Source organism: Phocoena phocoena, chromosome 15 (assembly GCF_963924675.1).
Source record: "Phocoena phocoena chromosome 15, mPhoPho1.1, whole genome shotgun sequence".
In the NCBI taxonomy this organism is placed as follows: Eukaryota; Metazoa; Chordata; class Mammalia; order Artiodactyla; family Phocoenidae; genus Phocoena; species Phocoena phocoena.
In genome coordinates, this window is record NC_089233.1 from 81,348,236 (window position 1) to 81,375,407 (window position 27,172).

At 44.3% G+C, this 27,172-nt stretch overlaps 1 protein-coding gene across 1 annotated transcript; it reads left to right on the forward strand.

Annotated features, from left to right (window-relative positions):
• The first annotated feature begins 24,035 nt into the window (after positions 1-24,035).
• MC3R (melanocortin 3 receptor) lies at positions 24,036-25,184 on the forward strand. The gene has a single exon (XM_065892499.1). It carries the CDS (start codon positions 24,145-24,147, stop codon positions 25,105-25,107), a length of 963 nt encoding a protein of 320 aa, XP_065748571.1. The 5' UTR covers positions 24,036-24,144; the 3' UTR covers positions 25,108-25,184.
• The last annotated feature ends 1,988 nt before the right edge of the window (positions 25,185-27,172 follow it).

Below are 27,172 nucleotides of genomic sequence, written 5' to 3' on the forward strand. Positions count from 1 at the left end.
ACGGAGGCCCCTCTGGAGGACCTGGAACCCTCTAGAAGGATCCCTGTCAATGGCATGGCCTGCACAGCAAGGAGACATGGCCAGAAGAGGCTGTGGTCCATACCCCCCAGAGCAGGAACTAAGGCAAGGGGTTCGCCAGCGGTGAGTCTGCGTGGGCCATCCTTGTCGGGGGACTCTGCGGGGCATGCAAGTAACCAAAGAACCCTCAAATGTACCCCCGAAGAAAGAAAGAGTTCTGGATGTAGGCGAAGTCCAGAGAACCAGAGTCTTATCTGTATTTGTTTCCTACTGCTGCTGTAACGAATTACTACAAAATCAGAGGCTTAAAATCCTTTCCAGTTCTGCAGGTCGGAAGTCCGAAACGGATCTCACTGGGCTAAGGCCAACCTGAGCTCCCTTCTGGAGGCTCCCAGAGAAAATCTGTTTCCTTACCTCTTCCAGCTTCTAGAGGCTCCATCGTCACCACCACCAATGTAGCTCCCCACCCCTGGCGTCACATCTTTTTCTCTGACTCTGTTCTGCCGCCACATTTTTCGTTGCGGAGCACAGGCTCCAGATGCGCAGGCTCAGCGGCCATGGCTCACGGGCCCAGCCGCTCCGCGGCATGTGGGATCTTCCCGGACCGGGCCACGAACCCGCATCACCTGCATCGGCAGGCGGACTCTCAACCACTGCGCCACCAGGGAAGCCCCGCCCTCTCCACTTTAGGGACATTTGGGATTACACTGAGAATCCAGGCTCATCCTCCTATTTTAATTCCATCAGCAACGTCAATTTCCCTCTGCCACGTAACCTACAATACTCACAGGTTCCAGGACTAGGACAGGACAGGCTTGGGGGCCATCATTCGGCCGCCACACCCTCAAGAGGCTCTCATGTCCCCACAAACCTTGCTCCCCCTGCATCTGCAAGGCTCCTGGAACTAAATGTCATTCTTTCTCTCACTGTCTGACCTTTTCCCTCCTCGCATAGTCATCTTCCTTCTCTGCTGTCTCCCTGTCTGCAGCCAGCATCTCTGCTTGGAAATTTGGCCTCCAGCTCACAGACCTAACACTTAAGGCTGAGAATGAATGGTGGAAACATTCATTTCCAATGCAAAGCCCCATGACTGGCTCTCTAATAGGGAAGCAATAAACATTGCTCTCCGTGTGTATGTGCATGTCTCTCCTTCCTAGGATGCCTAAAACAGCACCTGCTGAAGGTACCATCACTCAGGGTCATCTGAATGTCCTATGCTTCACCAGCCCAGGGATACAGACAGTCACACTGAAACTAGTGATACAAATGTCGCTGGCAAGCTGCCCCATCTGTTCACTCGGGACCTCCCGGGGAATCCCCCATAAAATCCACCAACACCAACCCTCTCTCTGGGAGTCCTTGAAGGCTCTGAGATACGCTTCCTGGGTCTTCCACAGCCTCCAACTTAAGGAAAGCCACCGTCCTCTGTGAAGCACTTCTTTTTAAAAAAATGAATTTTTAAAATTTTTACTGGAGTACAGTTGATTTACAATGCTGTGTTAGTTCCAGGTGTACCGCAAATTGAATCAATTACGCACATACCTATATCCACTCTTTTTTTTCTTAGATTCTTTTCCCATATAGGCCATTACAGAGTATTGAGTAGAGTTCCCTGTGCTATAAAGCAGGTCCTTATCAGTTATCTATTTTGTATACAGTAGTGTGTATATGTCAATCCCAATCTCCCCACTTATCCCTCCCCCGCTTATCCCCTGGTAACCATAAGTTTGTTTTCTACATCTGTGACTCTACTTCTGCTTTGTAAATAAGTTCATCTGTACATTTTCTTTAGATTCCACATATAACCGATATCGTATGATATTTGTGTGAAGCACTTCTTCACAGAGGCTGGTGTGCTCCAGGAAAAGGCCAGTGTCCTTACAGCGGGATTGTCACCACTACCTACTCTTGATGGATCAGGGCAGCCCTGTAAGTACAAGAGGGAAGCAATCCCTCGCCCACTCAGTGCTTCCACGGGTCATCTGAAGCCGAAAGAAGCTCTGTTGAGCCCCGTGTCTCATGAAATCTCAGGAAAACAGTTCAGTCATCTTCTGGCCGTGCCTTTCTGCATCTGAGCTGTAAATTAGTCCAAGGGGCAAGGCCAGGGAAGAGACTGGTCCCCAGCTAACCCTTCTATCATCCTCCTCCATGATTTTTCTCCTCTCTGTAGGGAGGCTCTAGATCATTCTTCTCTTGTTCTGAAGCCAAAAAGTAAAAAAAAAAAGGTAAAGCAAGCTTAACAAGAAATCCTGCACGCTTATCAACTATTTCATACTTAGACCCAAGCGAGAGGGTCCCTGCTGTCAGCTCTGTAGGCCCTGCATATCACACAATAAGACGTCAATAAACAGTCATCATCACACAGGTGCCCGAGTGAATCATGTCCCCAGAATCTGGTGCTCAGACTGACACCGCACCCGTCACCCTGGACATCTGCTCTCATGACTAACACCATTCGGCCCTTGGGAAACGCTTCTCCGCATCTCTTGCCCTGGTCCTTAATTCAAAAGGCAACTGCATCCAAACACCATGAAGGTTTGGGGGTTGCCCAGCCTCGGAGATGGAGTGTAGAGAGGGTTTGAGCAACAGAAATGTTTAGGTAGGAGAAAAGAGAAATGAACCAACTTGTCCAGGGCTTCTCCATACATCTCTGCAAACAGAAACACTAACCTGTCGCTTCCTGGGAGTCTCAAGCATCCATTGTTTGGCATCTCTCCACCTTCCAATTCATGGTTCCAGATAAACTCATCAGTGGGCATGGTGATCACACAGTTGCTCACGGTGGCTGAAGACTACTGAGCGATATGGGCCACCCTGCAGGATCTTACGTGCATTTGCACGCATGCACTTGTGTATCTACAGAAAACAGGGGTGAACAGCCATTTCTCTCCTTAATGCTGGCAACTCGATGGCCACCCAACACAAGAACTGCAAATAGATTTACTTATGTAAAAATATTTAAAATTTACTTACATATAAATATTTCATTAAAATGTTTAGATGCTCAAATTTATTTTTTTAAATAGATCCTTATTGGAGTATAATTGCTTCACAATACTGTGTTTCTGTTGCATAACAAAGCAAATCAGCCATATGCGTACACACGTCCCCATATCCCCTCCCTCTTGAGCCTCCCTCCCACCCTCCCTATCCCACCCCTCTGGGTCATCGCAAAGCAGAGCCCATCTCCCTGTGCTATGCTGCTGCTTCCCACTAGCTTTCTATTTTACATCCGGTAGTGTATAGACTGTCGACGCTACTCTCACTTCGCCCTCCCACCCCATGTCCTCAAGTCCTTTCTTTATATCTACCTCTTTATTCCTGCCTTGCAACTAGGTTCATCAGTACCATTTTTTTTTAGATTCCATATATATAGGTTTAGATGCTCAAATTTTAAATGTCAGCTTTATTTAAATAATTTTGTTTAAAATGATCGTTTTCATTCATTAGGATTTTTAGTTGCTTTTTGTTTGAGTAGATAGTGTTAATGTTTTGAAAGGAAAGTAACTTTTAGAGTATATATAACTTCTTAGGTTTTACTTATCTTTTTTTTTTAACATCTTTATTGGAGCATAATTGCTTTACAATGGTGTGTTACTTTCTGCTTTACAAGAAGTGAATCAGTCATACATATACATATGTTCCCATATCTCTTCCCTCTTGCGTCTCTCTCCCTCCCACCCTCCCTATCCCACCCCTCTAGGTGGTCACAAACCACCGAGCTGATCTCCCTGTGCTATGCGGCTGCTTCCCACTATTTATTTAACGTTTGGCAGTGTATATATGTCCATGCCACTCTCTCACTTCGTCCCAGCTTACCCTTCCTGCCTCCCCATATCCTCAAGTCCATTCTCTAGTAGGTCTGTGTCTTTATTCCTGTCTTACCCCTAGGTTCTTCATGACTTTTTTTTTTTCTTAGATTCCATATATATGTGTTAGCATACGGTATTTGTTTTTCTCTTTCTGACTTACTTCACTCTGTATGACAGACTTTAGGTCCATCCACTTCACTACAAATAACTCAATTTCGTTTCTTTTTATGGCTGAGTAATATTCCATTGTATATATGTGCCACATCTTCTTTATCCATTCATCTGTCGATGGACACTTACGTTGCTTCCGTGTCCTGGCTATTGTAAATAGAGCTGCAATGAACGTTTTGGTACATGACTCTTTTTGAATTATGGTTTTCTCAGGGTATATGCCCAGTAGTGGGATTCCTGAGTCGTATGGTACTTCTATTTGTAGTTTTTTAAGGAACCTCCATACCGTTCTCCATAGTGTCTGTATCAATTTGCATCCCCACCAACAGTGCAAGAGGGTTCCCTTTTCTCCACACCCTCTCCAGCAGTTTTACTTATCTTAATGTATACTTTTATGAAAATATACTTTGCTACACTTTGGTTTATAAAGTACTTTTTAAACTTCCTTCCATGATTCTCAAAGTGTGGGCGCAGCTCGTCTGTACTGTTTGTTAACAGTGAGTGTGGAAGATCGTCACAGAAATTGAGAGTGGGCATTTATCTTATTTATCTTATACCGTCATCCACTGGAAACCTTTCAGACATAAGTCTCTTCCACAGGGGGGCCTGGTATCACACTTTGAATCGCACTGCCTGTCATTACTGTCAATAAAACATAAGTTACATGAAAAATCTTCATTTCAGCAACATAATTAATAGCTTGGCTTTAAAGAAGGCAAAATAAACTTTGTGGAATAAACGTGAGTACATCTATCTTTACTGCTCAATCCTCAAATGCTGCCGGCTCATGGAGGGAACATCCAAACAACCACAATAATATATTATCATCTTTATTAATTTGCCAACTTGGTCATATGATACCTGAGTTTTGGTTTTTTAGTATTGAATATTGGTTTTATATTTGTTTGTAATTATTGCTGTTAAAGTATATATGTCAAGGTGGCAGGACAGAGCTTATTTTAGTTAGCAGTTATTAGCTTGATTTCTATACTTTCAACATTGAGACATCTAGCGGGTGGACCTCCATTTGAACTCTTGGCCTGAATCCCACAAGTGTTAGTGGGTCTGCACATAAGCATGCAGAGGAATACTGGGCAAAGCTCGCCATCTGAGGAAACTAGATAAGCCTCCATAGACTGCATACTTTTTTTAACCTTTACCCCCAAACCAGCTCACGGGCCCCTTTGTCTCATAACTGACCAAGGACACATGTGGGTCTTTTAAGGCCTGACTAGGAAGCACCAGGAACTTCAGAGCAACCAGACAGCACAGAATACAAAGGCTGAGGGAAAGCTGGTGGTCCACAGGGCAATCAGGAGCCCCGCGGGCAGAGTTGGGAGGTCACAGCAAAGACCGTGAGCCCACAAAACCCAAAAGATTTACTATCTGACCCTTTACAGAAGATATTTGCCAAAGCCTGACCTAGATCTTGGAGGGCTTCATAAACCAGGTTAAGGGATTAAGCTTTATCATAAGGACAGTGATGACCGGATGATTTAAACAGAACTGACACCGATTTACAACTTTAAAACAACCACTCTGACTGCAAAGTAAAGGATGGAATAAGGAGGGACAGAACGAAGATGGAGAGTCCAGTTGGGAGGCTGTATCAACAATCAGGTAAAAACGGAGGGTAGCCTGGACTAGAGATGGCAAAGTTAAATGAGCTCCACTTGTTTTAATCCCGAATGCAATTTTTGTTCCTGCACTGTCTTCAAGCACTACTAGATGGCACCACCTCATAGAGAAAAATCCCACCTTTATCTTCAATATCTAAGTTCCTATTTCATTGTGCTGGGCTAACCCTTTAGGAACTTAAGAGCTATAATTCAAGTATTTCATTGGTTTAACCCTTGGAGTAAATTTTAAGAAGAACCTACATCATAAGTTAAGTTTATGTCTGTATTCTGTGGGTTTTAGCAGAACAATAAGCAAGGGTTTTATCAGAAATGGAAAGATGAACTAAATTCACCTCTCCAGTTAAAATATGCTGGCGTAGGCAACAGAAAAATGATCAAAGACCCAATCAGCCCAAGTTACTAAAGAAGATATGCAAATATCAATGGGCACCCCGCAAAAAAAACTGCTCTGCATCACTAATAATCAAAGAAATGTTCATTAAAACAAAAATAAGACATAATTTAGGCCTAGCAAGATTTTTTTCTGAATGATGATCCCAGCATTGGCAAAAGCATGATAAAATTGGCACCCTCAGGAATTGCTGATGAAAGTGGAAACTGGTATAACATTTCTAAAGAGCAATTTTTCCATAAATATCCAGGTTTTTTTTTTTTTATTTCACTGCACCACGCAGCATGTGGGATCTTAGTTCCCTGACCAGGGATCGAACCCACGTCCCCTGCATTGGAAGCGCAGAGTCTTAACTGCTGGACCACCAGGGAAGTCCCTATCCAGAATATTTTAATTCTGCGTATTCACTGACCAGGGAATTCACTGACTTCTACAGGTATCTAAGGAAACAGTCACAAGTATGGACAAAGGTTTTCACCTAAAATGTCTACCACAACATGATTTATAAACCTGAAAGCGATCTAAGTGGCCAACAGCAGAGAAATCATCCATCAGGGTATGTCTACACCTGAGTGAATGAAAAAATAATTCCTGAGCCTCTACCCTATGCCAGGCACTGTGTGAATATTGAAGACACAGCACTGAACACAATGGACCAGGTCCTCACTATCCTAGAACAGAATTGTTAAAGGTGTGCTATTTTCAGAGAATATTTCATGAGTTGGGAAAATGTTCATGATATCATAAATGGAAGCAAAAAAGATTTTTTAAATGTATATGCAGGGCTTCCCTGGTGGCGCAGTGGTTGAGAGTCTGCCTGCCGATGCAGGGGACACAGGTTTGTGCCCCGGTCCGGGAGGATCCCACGTGCCGCGGAGCGGCTGGGCCCGTGAGCCATGGCCGCTGAGCCTGCGCGTCCGGAGCCTGTGCTCTGCGACGGGAGAGGCCACAACGGTGATAGGCCGGCGTACCGCAAAAAAAAGGAAAAAAAAAATGTATATGCAGCATGCTGCGAACTTCTTTAAATGTATATTATGATAGAATATGAAATTTTTCAGCCCACAAATTCATGTGTGCAAGAAAGTGCACATTTCTTTATTTTTCATAAATCAACCTGATTTTACTTCTGAGCCCCAATCCTGCAAAGGGGTTAAGAAATTCGGCCTCGGTCAGGCTCGGCCCTTCCTCTTCCTACCCTCCGGGCTTTAGTCAAGGTTCTCACCCAGGATCCCAGCGTCTTTGCTCATGTGTGCACAGCAAGGGTCCCAGAATGCCCATTGCCAAGGCCCTGTGGTTCTGCCAGATCTGCTGCTCTGGTCTTTCTGACCAGTAAAGGTTACAAGTCTGGCAGACACTTATGCTAAAATCCCCAAAAGCAACCTTGGACAGTCCGTAGGGCCTGCCACTCCAGGTGTGGTCTGAACCAGCAGCATGGGCATCATTGGGTACCACTGGGTCAGAATCTGCATTTCAACCAGACCCCTAGGTCATTCGTGTGCATATTACAGTATGCAACGCCCTAGGAGGCCTTACCACACCTGCCCGGTATAGCCCAGGTGGAGCTCAGGTTGGGGTCATTCTGGGACCCCTGGGGCTAATCACTCACTAGCCCCAGGAAATAAAGACAGCAAAGGAAGGTCTGGTAGGCAGCTTCAGCCTGCTGCCCTGCCCCTGCTATAGGCCCCCTTCCCAGTTACAGAAGATCAGGCCCTACACCTACTTTAATGAGGGAAAAGCAGGAGAAAAATTCAAGGAAGGGGTATAAATTCTAGTCACAAACATATCTTGTTTTTCATAAAATCAAGACTAAAAAGAAAATATCATAAAGAAGGTAGCAGTAACTACAAATAGAACTACCATACGACCCAGCAATCCCACTACTGGGCATATACCCTGAGAAAACCATAATTCAAAAAGAGTCATGTACCACCATGTTCACTGCAGCTCTATTTACAATAGCCAGGACACGGAAGCAACGTAAGTGTCCATCGACAGATGAATGGATAAAGAAGATGTGGCACATATATACAATGGAATATTACTCAGCCATAAAAAGAAACGAAATTGAGTTATTTGTAGTGAAGTGGATGGACCTAGAGTCTGTCATACAGAGTGAAGTAAGTCAGAAAGAGAAAAATAAATACTGTATGCTAACGCATATATACATAATCTAAAAAACAAAACAAAAAAATGGTCATGAAGAACCTAGGGGCAAGACGGGAATAAAGGCGCAGACCTACTAGAGAATGGACTTGAGGACACGGGGAGGGGGAAGGGTAAGCTGGGATGAAGTGAGAGAGTGGCATGGACATATATACACTACCAAATGTAAAATAGATAGCTAGTGGGAAGCAGCCGCATAGCACAGGGAGATCAGCTTGGTGCTTTGTGACCACCTAGAGGGGAGGGATAGGGAGGGTGGGTGGGAGGGAGATGTAAAAGTGAAGAGATATGGGAACATATGTATATGTATAACCGACTCACTTTGTTATACAGCAGAAACTAACACACCATTGTAAAGCAATTATACTCCAGTAAAGATGTTAAAAGAAAACAAAAAAAGAAGGTAGCAGTACTGTAACTTATTTTTTCTCTTCCTTAAGCTCTTCTGCATTGTTGTTTTTCTACAATAAATATAAATCAATTTACAAATAGAAAAAAATTAAACATCCCTCAGTGGAGTATACTCATGTGGACATCTAGATGCAACATGAACCCAGAAAGAACATGAAAAATTGGACGACCCGGAGGAGAACTGAAAAACAACTTCTTAAACAGAGGGTACATGCTCATTACATCCACTCAAAGTCTGGCCAGATGGCTCAAAAGGGGTGTCTAGCGTCTTCTCAGTGCTTTGGAATTTACTCATTTAATCCTATTTCCTGTTACAATTTTTGAGCTTTTAAAGAAAAAGAAGGTTCCATGGTAATTGCAAGAGGGAGAAATCTGCCAACTCGTGCATGTCTCTCTTTCTAAAAATAATGCAGAAATTATAGGACATTCCAATAAAATTGAAGCTCTTGTTTCAAAGGACTCTTAGCATGAATTACTGAGATAAGTGGCTACTCAGAACAAAATCCCCGATACCAACTACAAGCCCCTCGTTGCTGGGTTCTTGGGCTTTTACAAAACCTACAAATGGCTGGAGCCTCGCTGAGGTCTACGTAAGGGACATGCAGCATGTTGGATGGATGTTTCCTATTTCCTGCCACTTGCTCCAGAGGCAAAGTGCCCAGGAGGCTCGGTCTCAATTTTCTGAGACCCACCTCCTCAACCTCATGTCAGAGAACTCTCCCCTGGGAAGAGCTTAAGAGAGGAAACGGAGTTAAATGTATAAGCAGGTAGGCAAATGTGCACCGATGTTTATTTCAAGGAAAAGCTGGCGAAGAGCAAAGCAAGTCATGGCGCCTCCAGCCAGCTCATCCTTCCTTTGTGCAAGTCGTTGTTGAGTAAATCGAGTGGGATTGGCTAGAAGACCCTCACCGAGACACCTTCTTCTCAAGAACAAGGGCTTTTCTGACTCCAGCCCTGCCTGAGCCTAGCAGAGTTCCAGCTCATAAATGATGAGCTTCATCACTCTACACCATTCACTGAATTAACATGTTTTTTGAGTATCTACTATGTGTGGAGTATAAAATCGCCCCATTCTCTGCCATCTCACAGGCACTTTCCATGGACAACATTCCTAAGCCTCTGAAACCCACTTCTTAAATTCAGAAGACTTTTCACGAAAGAAAATACATTCTCTAGTACAGAAATCAAGATGAGAGCTGTAGCTGCATTATCCTGGTATCAGTGAGGATGACATTTACTGAGGGTGATTAACGGTGGCTTTGAACAAACAGAACTGTTCTCACTCTCAGGGAAAAGTCCAGAGGCAGCCAGTCCAGAGCTGGTAAGTAAAAGGTGGTACTGTGCCAATAAGTCCTCAGGGATCCAAGTTCTTTCCAAATCATTATCCCTGGATTGTAGCACTAGTCCTCATGGTCCAAGATGCTGGCTGGAGCTCCAGCCATCACAGATATCTTCAGAGAGCAGGATGGAAGAAAGAACAAAGGCAGAGGTAAGCTCTCCTTAGGGAGTGTTGTTGAAAGCTGCCACACCAAGCTTGCATTCTCATCCTATCGGCCAGAATTTAGCCACATGGACACATCTAGCTGCAAGGAGGGCTGAGAACAGAGGATTTGCTCTGGGTCGCCATGTGTAATCTTGCTGTTACCACGGAATGGTGGAGAGTAGATATTGAGGGAGACAAACCAGCCGTCCCTGCCATCATGTGTCTGTCTGATCTTAGACTACTGTCGAGAATGTATGTGATGAATTAAAACATGCTCATTACATTAGTCCCTGCCTTCTGAGCATCATTTCAAATTTAAAGGTGAGCCTTATTGATGGTGTCACTCACTGGCTACTTCAACAGCCTCATCCTCTTGAAGTTCCTCAGCTGGAAAGATTCTCTAGGCCGTGAGGAGCCCTATCTGCTGCTCTCCAACAATTTAGCTATCAGTGGAGACTGGGACACCAAGGAAGCAGTGAATAAGAGAGAATAGCAAAGTTAGTGGAAGCAAAAAGAAAAATCACAGGGAGTCGAGGGTTCATTGGGAAGTGTGAATCATTCATCTCATGAGCTTTTTCTCAAAGGAAAAAGCATCAATCTCCTTGGGTTTTAATTACAGCAAATCCTAGGCTTAAGGAATATTTGAACCGAGGAGAAGTTGAACCAGTACATTACCACCAGGGCATCTAGAAAATTAGCAAGTCGAAGAGGAAACAAAGCATCTTTGGGGACCTACAGGCACCTGCTACTTGCTTTATAGTTTGAGAAATTGCTACTTAACTCAAGGAATTTCTGGGATCGGATGACCTTGCCCAACACCAGATGATCTATCTGATAAACCCTAAGGGACCAGAAATAATTCCATGCCTAGACCTGGGTTTCTCAACCTTAGCACAACTGACATTTGGAGCTGGATAATTCTCTCCAGTGGGGGCTGTCCTGTGTATTGTAGCAGCATCCCTCACCTCTGCCCCTAGATGCCAGTAACACACTCACCTAGTTGGGACAACCAAACGTGTCTCCAGACATTGACAAATGTTCCCCTGGTGCAAAACAGACTCCTGTTAAGAACACTGGTCTTGATCTCCTTTTAGAATTTTGTAACAGAGACTCAAAGCTGATAGCTATGGATTCGGGTTTTATTCAGAGACTATTGTATTATTTCACTTTAATATTTTCACTCCTTTGTTCTTTTGTTCACTCATTCAGTGACCTTGGGACTTAGGAGTGGCCAAGGCAGGGAAGCTTATTCGCCTGGCACTCGACACACACTGGGGCCTCGATAAGCCCTGTGTAAGGATTGTCATGTGACTACCACAGCTACCCCAAAAGCCCATACTATTGTTATCTTCATTTCACAGATAAAATCACTGAGATTCAGCAAGGTTAAGTCATTTGCCTAAGAACACACAGCTAGGAGATGTCTGGTTGCAGGAATTTGAACCCATACGATGTGGACCCAGAACCTGCACTTTTAACCATTAATTTAGCATCAACAACACGCCAGACATTGTGCTTGGTGCTTAACATCATCTCCAACAACCTGAGAGGGAGGGGTTATTGGCCCCATTTCACGGATAACAAAGCCTGGCTCCCCGCCTGCCCCTCTGAGTAAAGCAGACTGCTATGAGAGTTGGAGCCACTTTATGGAAAGAAGTCTTTGGAGACTGGATGCAGCAAAGCAGCTCTGCTCAAACCAGCTTGGAGTCCGTGGTTCGGGTCATTTCAGGATTCTGACTTTTAACCATTTGGCTGCATCGTCAGAGTTCTCAGACAACTTGACGTAGAATTAACCTAGTACAGAAAATAGAGAAAAACACCCCATTTACCCTAGCAGTATCAGCAGCAAACATATAATATATGGGGAGGAATTTAAGAAATATAAAGAAAATGTTTTCACTTTATTTAGACATAAAAAGGAAAAAAAGTGAAGCCCATTCTTTTACGTGGGAAGTCTCAACATTATGAAGAGGTCAGCCTTCCTTAAACTCATCTATAGATTTATCTAAGATAAAACGTTCTTCTGATGGCTGCCCCGCAAGAGATGGGCATGCACAGAAACTAAGGAGGTCTGGCAAACAACAACCACCAACAGTTATTGGGAGATTACTAGGTTCCAGGTACCTTAGCTAGGTCCTAGCATTATCCCCTTTTACAGATGATGAAACTGGGGTTTTAGAAACTTGGTCAAGATCCCACAGGTAGTACAAGCGGGGGGGAAGGGCAAGACTGAAACCCAAACAGTCTTCTTTAAACATTACATAGTATCGACCTCCTCTTTTGCCCCCAAAGTAGGATGTGGTCTGTCTTTCTTTAAAAAGAGAATCTTGGTCATCTTGAGGAAGTGACATTAGAGATAAGAAATGGCATACCTTTTAATATCACTCCTCAAAAAAGGTTAATGGATGAAAAGAACCTTGTGGTTTTATGACACAATGTGTTTACATATCACTTTGTATATCCCTCTGTTAAAAGACTCATGATGTTATCTTGTCAGTGTCTAAGAGTCTATTCACCTTGTCAGACTATAAGCTCCTTCAGGGCAGAGACTGTACCAATAAGGATGCTTTTAGCCGCAAATAACATAATAGCCTACTAATAGGCTCAGATGAAACAGCAATTATGTTACTTAACAAAAGCTTATAGGTTCATTGGTTCAGTGATTGCCGGTCAGCATTGTCTTTCTCTCCCCTCATGGTTACAACATGGCTGCCCTAGCTCCAGACATTGTATCTTCACCAAAATGTATCTCAAGCAGAAAGCAAGTTAGGAGGGGCAAAAGTCTTTCTTCTTATGTGCTTTTCTCTTTTCAAAAAGGAAAATAGTTACCAGTAGGCCCTAGACAACTTCCCCTTATGTCTCATAGACTAGAGTTGGGTCACATGACCACACCTTGACCATTAATGAAGAAAGGGGAGTAGGATTGCCATGACTGGCTTAGAACAGTTATGATTTATTCCCTGAGATTGGGCACATTGCCACCAACACAAAATCTGGTTTCTGCTACCAGAAACAAGAGGGGATAGTTGTTGGTAGGCAAACAATAGGGAATGTTCCAACGACCAGGTCTGTCATTTCATCTCTAGTGTCTCATATAGTGCCTGACACACACTGAGTAAATGTTTGTTGAATGAATGAGAGACTGTATTAGTCAGCTCAGGCTGCTATGGTTCAGACCACAGCCTGGATGACTTAAAAACAGAAGTTTATTTTTCTCACAGTTCTGGAAGCTGGAAGTCCAAGATCAGGGTGCCAGCACCATGTCCGGTGAGAGAAACTTCGTCTGAGTTGCAGACAGCCACCTTCTTGCTGTGTCCTCACAGAGAAAAAGAGATTGAGAGCGCGAGAGGGAGAGATTTCTTCTTCTTATAAGGCCGCAGTCCTATAGAATTAGGGCCCCACTTTTAGGACCTCATTTAATCTTAATTACCTCCTAAAAACTATCTCCAGACCCAGTCACTTTGAGGGGTTAGGGCTTCAACACATGAATTTTGGGAAAACACAATTCAGTTCATAGCAGAGACCAAACGAATAAATATACGACAAACAAATGACCCAATGAATGAGTGAATGATCCAGTGAGTGAGTGTGTGCACAACTGGATGAATGAATGAGTACATGAATGAATGACCAAATAAATGAATGGGTTTAGTTGGATAATATTTCAGTACCAACAAAGGCAATAGTTTGCAATTTAATACAGAGCTAAAATACATGCTGAAGTTTGACTTACGGAAAACCTCCCAGAAATGTACTTTCTCCCTTTAGGAATGTGATTGAATGAATAGCATTTGGCATTTCATCACATCATCTTGTGACGTGTCACCCAGCAAAACACGCCACTGATCATCAAAAGGAAGAAAGCCAATGGATGTGGTTGAGCGTAGAAGCACCAGGAAAGCAAAGGTTGGGAGCACACGTTCTGCAGATGCTAGCCCATGGTGACATCTGAAGGACAGGACGGCGAGCCAGACCGGCACTCAGCCTTCACACCTTGTTCTCAGGCATCACGTGCTCACGCTGAACGCACCAACCTGGACGCTAAGTCAAGCCTATCACGTTATAGCTGCCACCTGAGTGCTTCCCACTGGGCAAATCTCAATTCCCAGAAAAGTGTGGGCACGTTCAAGGCAAAACCTAGACAATGCATCGTCAACCAGGAACTCAGTTTTTTTTTTTTTCTTTGAAAAGAATGTTTTCCATAAAAGTCTTGGCTTTTTTAAAAAAGCCATTTCAGGCAAAGAAAACATTCGTGTTACCATGGTTTGGATCACATTGGAGAACTATTTTTCTCCTTCTGCTTCAGGGAGAAAGGTTCCAGTGGCAAAACAGTCAACCCAACTGTCCTTGAAGCACTTAATGCTCTTGTCTCCCATTCCACTTTATATGATTGTCCATATCTATTTTTGTCAACCAATGTTCCTTTAAATTATGAATTCAGCAAAATGAGAAAACCTTCATGGTCAGCCTTGTGGGACTCTGAAGGGTACTACTGGTTGCGGTTTTTATATCTTACTCAGTAAGAGAAAACTGCCATGGTTGTGCCTACCATTTACAAAATCTTTTCTCAGTAAAATCAACCTAAGTAACAGAGGAACCTGATTTTTCTTTCAGGGCTGGACACAATTTTTCACAAGGATTTTTCTTAAAATGGGAGACTACCCAGTCTGGGAGTGTCTTCCTGGAAGCTGAACCCTGTGAGCCCAAGGATCTAGTACCTCCAGGTAGCCAATCCCTACTGACCCAAATTGGAATGTAAGAGTGGGTCAGATTCTTGGTTATAAATAACAAAACCCAGTTTAAATTCTGGCTAATTTAAACAGAAGAGGAATTTACTAAATGAGGTTGGGCAGTTCACAGCCACCCTGGGGAGGTCAGAACATTGAGCTTAGAGGCCATACAACAGGAATGATGCCCAAATTACACTTCTGGGCAGCTCCCTGTGTGGAGCCGCTGGCCACCACCACCGGTCACACACCAAGGCACTGGTATGAACACAGCAGCTGGGACATCCGCGGCTCCCTTTGAATGTGGGGTGCTTCTCTCCCACATCAACAGAATGAATTCGACACGAGGCTCGCTTCTTCTAGCACTGCTAGCACAGATGTCTGAAATGGCTAGAGCACCACAGATGTCTGAAAATGGCTAGATCTCTCTCCTTGCTACTCAAAGTAGTCTGCGGACCAGCAGCACCATCATCTGCATTGTGACGAGATCCCTGGGTGATCCAGACACACAGCAAAGCCAGAGAAGCTCTGGTCTGAGACCATCCCATCCTGGAGTGGGGCAACTCAGTGGTGCAGACCCCAGCCCTATAACTCCACAGGGTAATGGCCCCAGAAACACAGCACTCAGAACACAGGACTCAAGTGCTAGAGAGGCAAAGGAAACAAGAGGCGGTAAGCAAGGTTAAGGGCACTCGATTTTGTGATTGAAGAAAAGAATACAATGATAAAGTAGTAAGACTGACTTTTTTTTAACCAGGAAATAGAGAGAGATTATGTTTGTACACCGTGGAGGGTTTTTTATTCATCATATCTGGTCCTTCGATCAGACGCGGTGGCATCTCTAAGAACTGAGAACAACGTGGATCATTTGTCTTCTATATTCAGAAAATTGCCTTTTATCACTAATTTAACTCAGTTGCTACAACTTGTTAATCAACCATAAGAAAATGGACTTGGAGAAGCAAAATTTGATCCTAAGTTTCCAAAAGAGATTCCAGCAGAGAGCAAAGAATGTTCTTTTAAAACACACACACACACACACACACACACACACACAGCACCTTGACCTGTTCCTTGCACTGAAGTGTTCAGAAAACAAAATAACTCACTCTCTGCTTATAAGATCTTGAAACTCAAGAGATTAAGAGGAAGAGATGTGTGGTTTCGTTGTTTTTAATGTTCTTATAACTTTTATGCTGAATTTTAAAACTGGAAAATTTACAGAATTTATTTAAAAATTGGATTTTTTGTTTGTTTACTGAATATAGTCGATTTACAATATTGTATTAGTTTCAGGTGTACAGCAAAGTGGCTCAGTTATATATTTTTTTCAGAATATTTTCCATTATAGGTAATTATAAGATATTGAATATCATTCCCTGTGCTATACAATAAATCCTTGTTGCTTGTCTATTTTATGTATAGCAGTTTGTATATGTTAATCCCACATTCCTAATTTATCCCTTCCCCGCTCCCTTTCCCCTTTGGTAACCATACGTTTGTTTTCTTTGTCTGTGAGTCTGTTTCTGTTTCGTATATAGATTCATTTGTATTATATTTTTAGATTCCACATTTAAGTGATATCATATAATATTTGTCTTCCTCTGCCTGACTTACTTCGCTGAGTATGATACTCTCTAAGTCCACCTCTGTTGCTGCAAATGACAATATTCCATTCTTTTTTATGGCTGAGTAATATTCCATTGTATATATACCACATCTTCTTAAGCCAGTTGTCTGTTGTTGGGCACCTGGGTTGTTTCCATACCTTGGCTATTGTAAATAGTGCTGCTATGAACATTCGGGTGATGTATATTTTCGAATTAGCGTTTTCATCTTTTCTGGATATATGCCCAGGAGTGGGATTACTGGATCATGTGGTAACTCTATTTTTAGTTTTTTAAGGACCCTCCGCACTGTTTTCCAATAGTGGCTGGTCCAATTTACGTTCCCACCTACAGCTGTTGGTTTTGTTTGCTTGTTTGTTTGTTTCTGAATTTGAAAAATGAGAAAGTCAAAAAAATGGAGGATTTTGTGATCCAAAAGTTAAACACAGCCTAGGTGAGCATATTTTTTACTGTCACATAGAAATAGAAAGTAGGTTAGTGTCGGAAGTTGTCAGAGGCTGAGGGAAGTAGCAAACGGGAGTAACTGCGAATGGGGACGGGGTGATGAGAATGTTCTGGAATTAGACAGTGGTGATGGTTGCACAACCCTGTGAAGATGCTAAGAAACACTGAACTGTACACTTTAAAATCATGAATTTTCTGGTTCCTATATCTCAATTTTAAAAAGGTAAAGAGATATTTACAGGCATAAAAAATGTTAGGAACCTAGGGTATGAGTAAAAACAAATCTTAAAAGTAGTTGGGAAATAAAAGTTTCTTCAAGGCATAGGATTAAAATATTTGGACAATGAGATGAAAAAAATAGCTGATTTTCCCCTGCATGACCTTTAGACAAATAAATATATTTCTAGACAGTACTTGTATGTAAACATAAAATTTTAAATCTGCAAATCAACAAAAAGAAAGAGAGAAAGAAATGAAGGAAGGAAAGAAGCAAAGTGCCTGGTGCACTCCAATGTTCAAAAGGAGGCTGTGACATCATCACGGCAGAGTGAACGCGGTGGCACGTGGCAGTGTTGGTCTGGTGGAGAAAGAACGGGAAGAGTACATGGGAAGGAACAGGAGACCATTGAACAACCAGGTAGGAACTGCCCTCCCATTAGCATCACAGCTAATTAATATTCATGTCTCACTTGCCCGTGTCCCTTCCTCGGCTGGGCTGAACGTAGGGATTTAAGACCCAGAGGAAAGTCACATAAAAATGTTAAGACCCCTCAGGGCATACTTGAGTCATCAAAACTCAATTACAAAGCACCCCCTTGAGGGAATTCCCTGGTGGTCCAGCGGTTAGGACTCGAGCTTTCACTGCCATGGGCCTGGGTTCAATCCCTGGTCAGGGAACTAAGATCCCACAAGCTGCACAGCTCCCCCCAAAGAAAAGGCACCTCCGTGATGTCATCCATCAGGTGTCCCATGCCCCTGGTATGATGTGACGAGAAGGCACCTCACCTGCGTGTTATTCTTTCCAGAAACCCATGACCCCAGTCTAACCCTAAGAGGGGACAAGCCAAATTGAGAGACCTACAAAACACCTGACCAGCCCTCCTCCAACTGCCAAAGTCACGGAAATCAAGGAAAGACTGAAACTGTCACATACTGGAGGGGACCAAGGGGACAATCTGTGATGTCTTTCTTGGGGTGGAAGAACAATGTGCTCACAATGAACAACCAACCACACAATCCTTGATCCAATTTCCAGGCTCTCTTGCAGCTAGGGTAGAGCATGTGACCCAGCTCTAGCCAACGAGGCATAATCATAATTCTACTTTGAAGAAAGAATTCTACTAATTCTTTGTGAAGAAAGGTGTCTCTTTCTTCAAAAAGGGTAACAAATTCCAGCAGCCTCCGTTTTCGCAGGGTCAGTGGTGAGGAACCTCGATGGTCAGCGGTGTCAGGGAGGAGGTGGAGCTTAAAGAGCAGGGTGAGTGGCCACAGGAACTGGAGGGAAACCAGGAGAACGTGGTGCAGTCAGAGCCAAGAGAAGGATCTAGAAGGAAGGAGTGAGCGATGGTGCCAGACGCTGCTGAGTCAACAAGGGTTTCAATGATAAGGAGGTCACCAGTGCCCTGGGCAAACCTGTTTCTATGGAGCGACCGAGGCAGCGGCCAAGAGTGAATGGATTGAGGGATAAGATGGAAAAGAACGGAGAAAGCAGGTATCCACAACTCTCTCAAGAACGTTAGCTGTGAGGGGAGGGAGAGGGCTGAGGAGGGGCTGCAAGAATAGATGAGACAGCCAAGACATGGGAGCAACCTAAGTGTCCATCAGCAGAGGAATGGATAAAGAAGACGTGATCTATACATACAATGGAATATTGGCCATGAAAAAGAATGAAATACTTCCATTTGCAGCAACACGGATGGGCCCAGAGATCATCCCACTAAGGGAAGTAAGTCAGACAGAGAAAGACAAATATCATATATCACTTACATGTGGAATCTAAAGACCATGGCACACTCTCCTCTTCCGATAGTTTCAAGGTGTTATCATCCTCAAAAAGATAAAAGAATAAAATTTTAAAACGCATTTTAGATAAACTGTCTCCCAGAACGGAAGAAGAAAATAAAGGAAAATAGAAACTTTTCTTGGGGGGGTGCGAAGAGCAATCAACAGAATACAAATTATAAGGGAAGCTTCGAGGACAGGGAATGAAGTTCAAGCTGGTGATGGTAAGCATAAAATGTCGGTCCAGGCTGAGGAAACAATTAAGGATGCCTAGGAAAGCTGAAAAAAAGCTCAGCAACGGGTCCCAAGTTGCCAACCTGGATACACGAGAGCTGTTAGCTTGGGGTGGTTCTTAGGACTTCTAGGGGACAAAGGCGGGGCCAGGAAGCTGAAAAGGGGCGGCACCCACTGCATCTTCCCAAGTTTAATGCTTTCAGAAAGGATGTCATTCACTAGCAAGATAGCACATCATTAGCAATTCTTTATATGACTATAATCCATGTACAACACAGGGAACTCTACTGCAGTCGTATTTTTAACAACTTATTAGAGTGCACTTATATACCATAAGGTTCACCCATTTTAAGAGCACCAGTGAATGATTTTTGGTAAGTGTCTCGAGCTGTGCAGCCATCACCATAACCCAGTTTTCCCACATCTTCATCACCTCAGCTATGTCCATTTACAGTTAAATGCCATTGCCAGCCCTAGTCCTAGGCAATTCCTTATCTACTTTCTGTCTTTATAGATTTGCCTTTTCTGGACACTTCATATAAGTGGAAACATACAAGATGTCTTCTTTTACGTCTGACCTCTTTCACTTAGTGTAATGTTTTCGAGGTTCATTCCTGTTGTGTATGCACCAGTATTTCATTCCTTTTTATCGATGAACAGTGCACCACTGTATGGATGTTCTACACCTTGTCTATCCTCACCAGCTGATGGACATTACATTGTTTCCACAATCTGGCTACTATGAAAATGTTGCTATGGACATTCACCTTCAAGAATTTGTGTGGACATATGTTTTCATTTCTCTTGGGTAGGTATCTAGGAGAGCAGTTACTGAGAGCCATACAGTACATTTATGTTCAGCTTTTTACATTTTTTGATAATTGTTTTCCAAAGTGGCTCTACTTCAATAATATTTGATGCGGTCAATTTTGCTAGATGCTGGCATATAAGGAGGAGTAAGACAGTTCCTACCCACAAGTGGCATAAGGTCTAATAGGAGAGAAAATTATAGATAAAATTACAGACAAATGGAGTCACTTCCTGGGAGTACGTAACAAGTAGGGTCTATCAGTTTTTTTATACAATTAAGATGGTCTAGAATGGAAAGAGAAAGCTATGGGCTTCTTCCTTTCAAACATTTATTGAGCACCTGACATGATTCTGACAGAAATTAGAGGTGACGAAATATGGTCTTGTTTCAGGGACTGAGTTCAACTGAATCACTTTGCTGTACACCAGAAACTATCGCAACATTTAAATCAACTATACCTCAATTAAAAAATAAATAAAAATAAAAGACACTTTATCAAGGTTGTGCTGTGGGTGATGAGGGCTCAATGTCATGGGACATCTGGGCAGCACACAAGGCATCTCTGGATGTCCGCCTGAAGGGCAGGAGGCTGGAGAGGTACCCACTGGCTCCAGCCCTCATTAGTTGAGGGTTGTCCCAGGTGGTGTTCACTCCCCCTCACTTCTAAGCTGAACTTGATCAGGCCAGGAGGGCCACCACCCACCCATACATCAGAGAAGATCCTGGGGCAGAATGTGGGTGGAGCCCCTTCGACCTGGGACCCGACAGACCTTGTGTGATTTGAAACCAACCTTGCAGGGAGCTGTCCAGCAAGAGGTGGCTGAAATCAGAAGTGGGCCGAGGAGTGAATGGAGATGCAGGCATCAGAGGAATCTCCTCCTCAGAAACAATTAGGCTCAATGCTAAGATCTAAGCGTTGGTTCTAATGACTCTGGCCAGTGCTGTCCCATGTCGGGTGGGATGGGATGTGACCTATAATTATGTAACAGTCTGCATGTCACAAGGGAGAGGAAGGAGTGCCCAACTCTGTCGGTTTTGGGGGAAAGGGGACAGGGTGGTTGAAGGGCAAATACGAAAGCGGCCAAAAAAAAAAAAAATAATTGACATTTGAGCTGGGTCTTGAAGCATAAGAGGAATATGTCAGGCACAACATTCGGGAAGAGCTTTTTGGATAGAGAGGACACCCAAGTGGATTATTTCTTAGGATAAGAATCTTGTTACAGTTTATTGTAACAGAGTCAAAACAGGCACCCACACATGTGCCAACAACATATCAAAACACTGACAGAGACTTTCGTGTCTTGCAATTGTTGTTAATAAAGCCAATTCATTTGTAGAAGATTCAACTAAAAAGTAAGGCTGTATTTGTGCTGCTCCCTCAGGAAAGCAGAGATAAGCGTTTACAGGAGAACAAATCAGCACTCATCGGCAATGAGGGTACCTCTGAGAATGCAGGTTTGAAGTGCCAGGCCCCATCTGCTCTCTCTCAAGGATGCTAAAATCAGAGGACAGAAGCAGAAAAAGATGGTCAGTGCTCAGCCCAGGCCAAGCAGAGAGCAGGGAAGAGACCTAGTAGTCTTAGCTTTACAAGTAAGATGAGTGCCCCTGAAACCACAGACCAGGACAGTATAAACATATCTCTGGATGTGAGCCTGAGGGTGAAGAAAAGAAACCCCCAAAAGAATTAGGATTGTGTTTTCCCCAACCTGGAACATGCGTGGCTTAGCATCAGAAATAAAATCACTTTGTTGAAAATAAATAGAAGTATTTCTCATGCCCCCTCAGTTTACGGACTGGGATCCACATTCAGGTGTATTTCTTTATTTCAGTAGAAACTGAAAATGATGAGACTATCCCCAAACACTAGGAACACATGAAAGTGTTCTTCCAACACTCTCTGCTGAATTTGATATCTTTTTCATTCTTGTCAATCTGAAGTCTCCTTTTGATTTGCATTTCCCTGACTCCCCAGAAGGCTGAATATCTTTTCATAGGTTTATTATCCACTTGCATTTCCTCTTCAGTGAATTCCTGTTCCTATCTTTTGCCCTGTGTTCTAAGAGGTAAATCATCTTTTTCTTATTAATGTGAATGTATTCTTTGTATAGAAGAGACAGTGATCTGTGCCTATGGCAAGTGTCTTCTTCCTGTTTGTCTTCTGACTTTGTTTATGTTGATTTTTTTCCACACTTAATTTCTGGTTACCCATCTTGCTGAGACGACCTCTCCACCCCAACGTGTTATAAATATTCTAAATTTTCTTCTATTTCATATGCATATGTCTTCTATCTAATACACACGCACAGTCACAGTCACATACATAGTTAGGTGATAGTTGGATGGCTAGAGCATCAATCCACCTGGAATTGATGTGTGGGTATGTGGCAGGTGAGGCAGCAAGGGGACTCAGTGTGTCCAGAGTTTACATCGTCCTCCTGTGCAGCATCACATTTGACGTGACCTAAGCATTAAAGTCAACTGCTAAATTCTGCCTTTTACATTTTCCAGCTCAAACGGCATCTCCATCCTCCCTGTTACTTAAGAAGGAAGAGGAGGTGTTCCCTGGACTGTCCCTCTCCCACCATCCCATGTACCATCACACTCGAATCTCCAGGCCCCTACTTCCTAAATATCTCTGTCCACTCCTCCCATGGCCCCATGGTCACCTACTTGCTTCAGGCCACCATCATCTCGCTCTGAATCTCTGCAGCCCTGGCCTCCCAGGCTCCGGGCTCATCCTCTCCCAATCCAGTCTCCACTGTGCAATGAGGACTTTCTAAAATGCAAACCCCATCTCATCTCTTCCACAGCCCCTGCAGCCTTCAGGATACAGTCCAAACTCCCACATGTGGCTGTCCTTCAAGACCCAGGCACCTCTCGCCTTAAAAAAATAATAATAATTGCAGCCTCGTTTCTCAAGTTGTGTCTCCCAGCTCCACACTCCGGCCAGAGAAAACCATTTAAAGTTCTTCAAAAACATCAAGCTTGCTTTCCCGTAGATCTCAACCTTGGCTATGTCCCCCCGTCACCCGTCAAAAGTTGAAAACACACTTGCCCAGGTCCTGCCCCTGGGTGATTCTGATTCAGGAGGTCAAGTGCAATCCCCGCGCCCACATTCTACAGATGATTCCCACGGCCAGGGTGCAGAACCACTGCTTGTAGCCTCCAGGTTGTAGGCATGTTATTCCCTCTGCCCAGAATCCTCTTCTACCTCCTCGACCCCAGTCCCCACTCACCAGTGAGTATCGCCTCTAATTCCTTGACGTCAAAGCTTAGATACTCCTTCCTCCAGGAATTTCCTTTGACCATCCAGGTTAGGGGGCCGCCTCCAGGCTCCCCCAGCCCCCTGGCATTCCGCCATTCAAGCATTCATCACACTGTATTATCATCGCCTGATTTCTCGTCTCCCACCCCAGACTCTGAGTTTGGGGGAAACGGCGACAGCGTGTCTGTCTTACTCACCACTGAATTTCCCACACTGGGCAGAAACCCGGCACGTGGTAGGTGCTTAATAAATGTTTGCTACCCACCCACACACACACAAAAATGAATGAACAAATAAATGGATGAAAGGATGGTTGTGGTTATTTCCATGACAAACACTGCTCAGCCAAGCCAGCGAACAGATAAGCAGCCTGGCCTGCAGAGGGCACCAGGCTGCTTTTTAATCTCTTTCCAAGCCCTGGAACCCACACTGCTGTCAGTCAGAGAGGCACCCGATGCTCAGTGGTCATTTCGCTGCGCTGAAGATTAAGTAGGAATTGTTTGCCTCCAGCCAACGTATAAAAACTGAGTGTTCACCCTTCACTGCTAACAACAGGTACCACAGCCTCTGTCTTGCTATGAAAACCGCCATAACTAGCAGCCAGTGGCTGGTTTTTTATTCTCAGGTGGGGATGTGAGAGGGGCTAAGAGGGAGAGAGAAGGAAGGAAGGTAAGAAGGGAGGGAGATAAGACAGACTGTCTATAAAACTGTTTGTCCTGGAGAAGCAGAGGAAAGTTCTCTGTGCGTCTCCAAGCTGACTTTCTCTCTCTCTCTCCCTCCCTTCATCCTTTTATTCTGCAGAAGAACGAAATCTAAGTCTAGACTGGACAAGCATCCGAAACAAGGATCTAGAGGGAGATTTCTTTCCTCTCCTGTAATCAGCAGCAGAAGCCGCAGCCTCCGGACGCTGCTGGAGCCCCGGCTCCGATCAGCCGTCTGTTGGCAATGAATGCTTCGTGCTGCCTGCTCCCTGCTCAGCCAACGCTGCCTAATGGTTCAGAGCACCTTTCCTTCAGCAACCAGAGCGGCAAGAGCTTCTGCGAGCAGGTTTTCATCAAGCCTGAGGTCTTCCTGGCTCTGGGCATCATCAGCCTGATGGAGAACATCCTGGTCGTCCTGGCCGTGGTCAGGAACAGCAACCTGCACTCTCCCATGTACTTCTTCCTCTGCAGCCTGGCCGTGGCCGACATGCTGGTGAGCGTATCCAACGCCCTGGAGACCATCATGATCGCCATCGTCAACAGCGACTACCTGACCTTCGAGGACCAGTTCCTGCAGCACATGGACAACGTCTTCGACTCCATGATCTGCATCTCCCTGGTGGCCTCCATCTGCAACCTCCTGGCCATCGCCGTCGACAGGTACACCAGCATCTTCTACGCGCTCCGCTACCACAGCATCATGACCGTGAGGAAGGCGCTAGGCCTGATCGCGGCCATCTGGCTGTGCTGTGGCGTCTGCGGCGTGGTGTTCATCGTCTACTCTGAGAGCAAGATGGTCATCGTGTGCCTCGTCACCATGTTCCTCACCATGCTGCTCCTCATGGGCACCCTCTACGTGCACATGTTCCTCTTTGCCCGGCTGCACGTCAAGCGCATCGCGGCACTGCCACCTGCCGTTGGGGTGGCGCCGCAGCAGCACTCGTGCATGAGGGGGGCCGTCACCATCACCATCCTGCTGGGGGTGTTCATCTTCTGCTGGGCCCCCTTCTTTCTCCATCTCATCTTCATCATAACCTGCCCCACCAACCCCTACTGCGTCTGCTACACCGCCCACTTCAACACCTACCTGGTCCTCATAATGTGCAACTCCGTCATCGACCCCCTGATCTACGCCTTCCGCAGCCTGGAGCTGCGCAACACCTTCAAGGAGATTCTCTGCAGCTGCAACGGCATGAGCGTTGGATAGGATGCAGGACCATAGGAAGGGTTATCGGTCTGATCACTTTTGACCCTGCATCCAGCCGAAGTGTTCAAAACGAAGGGGGAAAAAATACTTAAAAGACTTAAAAATGTGTTAACAGTCACGGTCGTTTGTGTCTTTTTGTTGTTGCTGTTGTTCTGGGGGTTTTGGGGGCGTTTTTCTGGCCGCGCCAGGTCTTAGTTGCGGCAGGCAGGATCCTTGTTGTAGCATGCAAACTCTTCATTGCGGCATGTGGGGTCTGGTTCCTTGACCAGGGATCGAACCCGGATCCCCTGCACGGGGAGCACAGAGTCTTAACCACTGGACCACCAGGGGAGTCCCAGTGTGTCTTTTGTTTTTTAGCTTGCAGAAAGCCTTTTGAAAGGAGCAAATGGTCTATAACAGGCTCTCTGAAAGGATGCCAATGTGGGTTAAATCACAAACTCTGATTTCCCGAATAGTCACTGGGGGAAATCCGTGAAGGCTGCTCTGGGCGCTTTCTGCATTCATCTTCATGCATCCAGGGTCTGTGACGCCTGCCTGCACCCTGCTTCCCACCCATGCTTTCATGCTTCAGGTCAGACTGAAGGATTTGCAGTAACAGTAAGGGTGATTTGAACCTCTCCCAAGCAAACCTGTTACGGCTACCAACCTCCGGCTGCCAGCTGCTTGGATGGCTTTGCTCTCAGTTCATACGGGACTGGGTTTCTAGTCTACTACTCTATTTACGGTAAAGACAATTTCCTAAAAACAACAAACTCTATGGAAGAAGTAATGTAATGCTATGCTGTTTGCCCCTCTTCTTGACCATACCCCACACCAGCCTCCACCCCCTGCAAACAGCATGGGGATGTAACCCACTTCTATTTTTGCTGTTACTGTTGTTCTTGTTGGGTTTTTATACATTCAACATAGGGCAGTTTTCAAAATAATGAAAGAGAGATAAAGTGCTTTGGAAAATCAGGACATACCTGTGTACAAAGTATTTTGATACCTTGCTATTTTAAAGTATACATTTCCCTATTTTAAAAAAGCAATTTTTCCTATTACTCCTCTTCTGTCTTTAAAACAAGAGAGGCAATCGTGAGTAGGAAGGCGTGTGTCTCAAGAAATTGCCTGACGGTTGTTTTGGAGACTTAGAGTCTGTGAGCTTCCTGCGGCTTTCCTGGAGACTGTTTTGCTCTTAAGAACTGTGTCTCTATCACATTTTATCTATGTGATGTGATCTATTAAGGAGAATGGTTTCTGGTTCACTGCTCCTTTTGCACGACATGGTGTTAAAGTTGGGTGACCCTGTTATCAAGGTCCATACCGTATCGAGTAAAGTGATTCACTCCTGTGAACACAGGGCAAGATTCACCGATGAGCGCTGTCCATGGTTGTGTGCTACAGGCATCCATCAGACCCCTTTCCACCACAGAGGACCTCAAGCTGTGTTTTCCGGCTGTCCTCACGTCCCCCACCCCACCCCGCACCCGCCATGAATTCCCATACTATGCTGTGTCTTTGGTATACAACTGTGTATTTTTCTTGTGCTGGAATATATTGGGGTTTCTTGTACTTGATCTGTGCTAATGTGAACAATATTACTTGTTTCTTGCTTTGATTGTGACGTTTGGAAATAATAAAAGGCTTTTGTGGCTGATAAACATGTGTCACATTGAACCACACCACCTGGAAGCATCCTGGTGACTTCTGCTCGTGGCCATCGTATGTGACACTGCAATTCTGTGACTATTTTGTAAATGGCATAAACATCCTCATTGACCACACTGCTGGTCTTTTCTAGGGCAATGCCTTTTAGCCAAACTACAGAACTCTCCCATTTAGTTTACAAAAATACCAGGCTGAAATTTCTGGTTCACTGTCACTCCATTATTATAATCGAGACACCAAATAATAGGTCTTGTCCACTGCCACAAGGCAAGTTAATGTGGAAAATGGGGAATCGAATTCTTTGAAAATTGTATTAACAGCTTTAGGAATTATGATGTCCCTTTTCTATGTAAACAAGATCAAAATAACGTATTTTTCACTCTTTTATATCAGCTTTCACATTATTTCATTTATC

Bases quoted from the DNA above. Each gene is read 5' to 3' on its own strand.
- MC3R (XM_065892499.1), top strand. From the start codon at position 24,145: ATGAATGCTTCGTGCTGCCTGCTCCCTGCTCAGCCAACGCTGCCTAAT.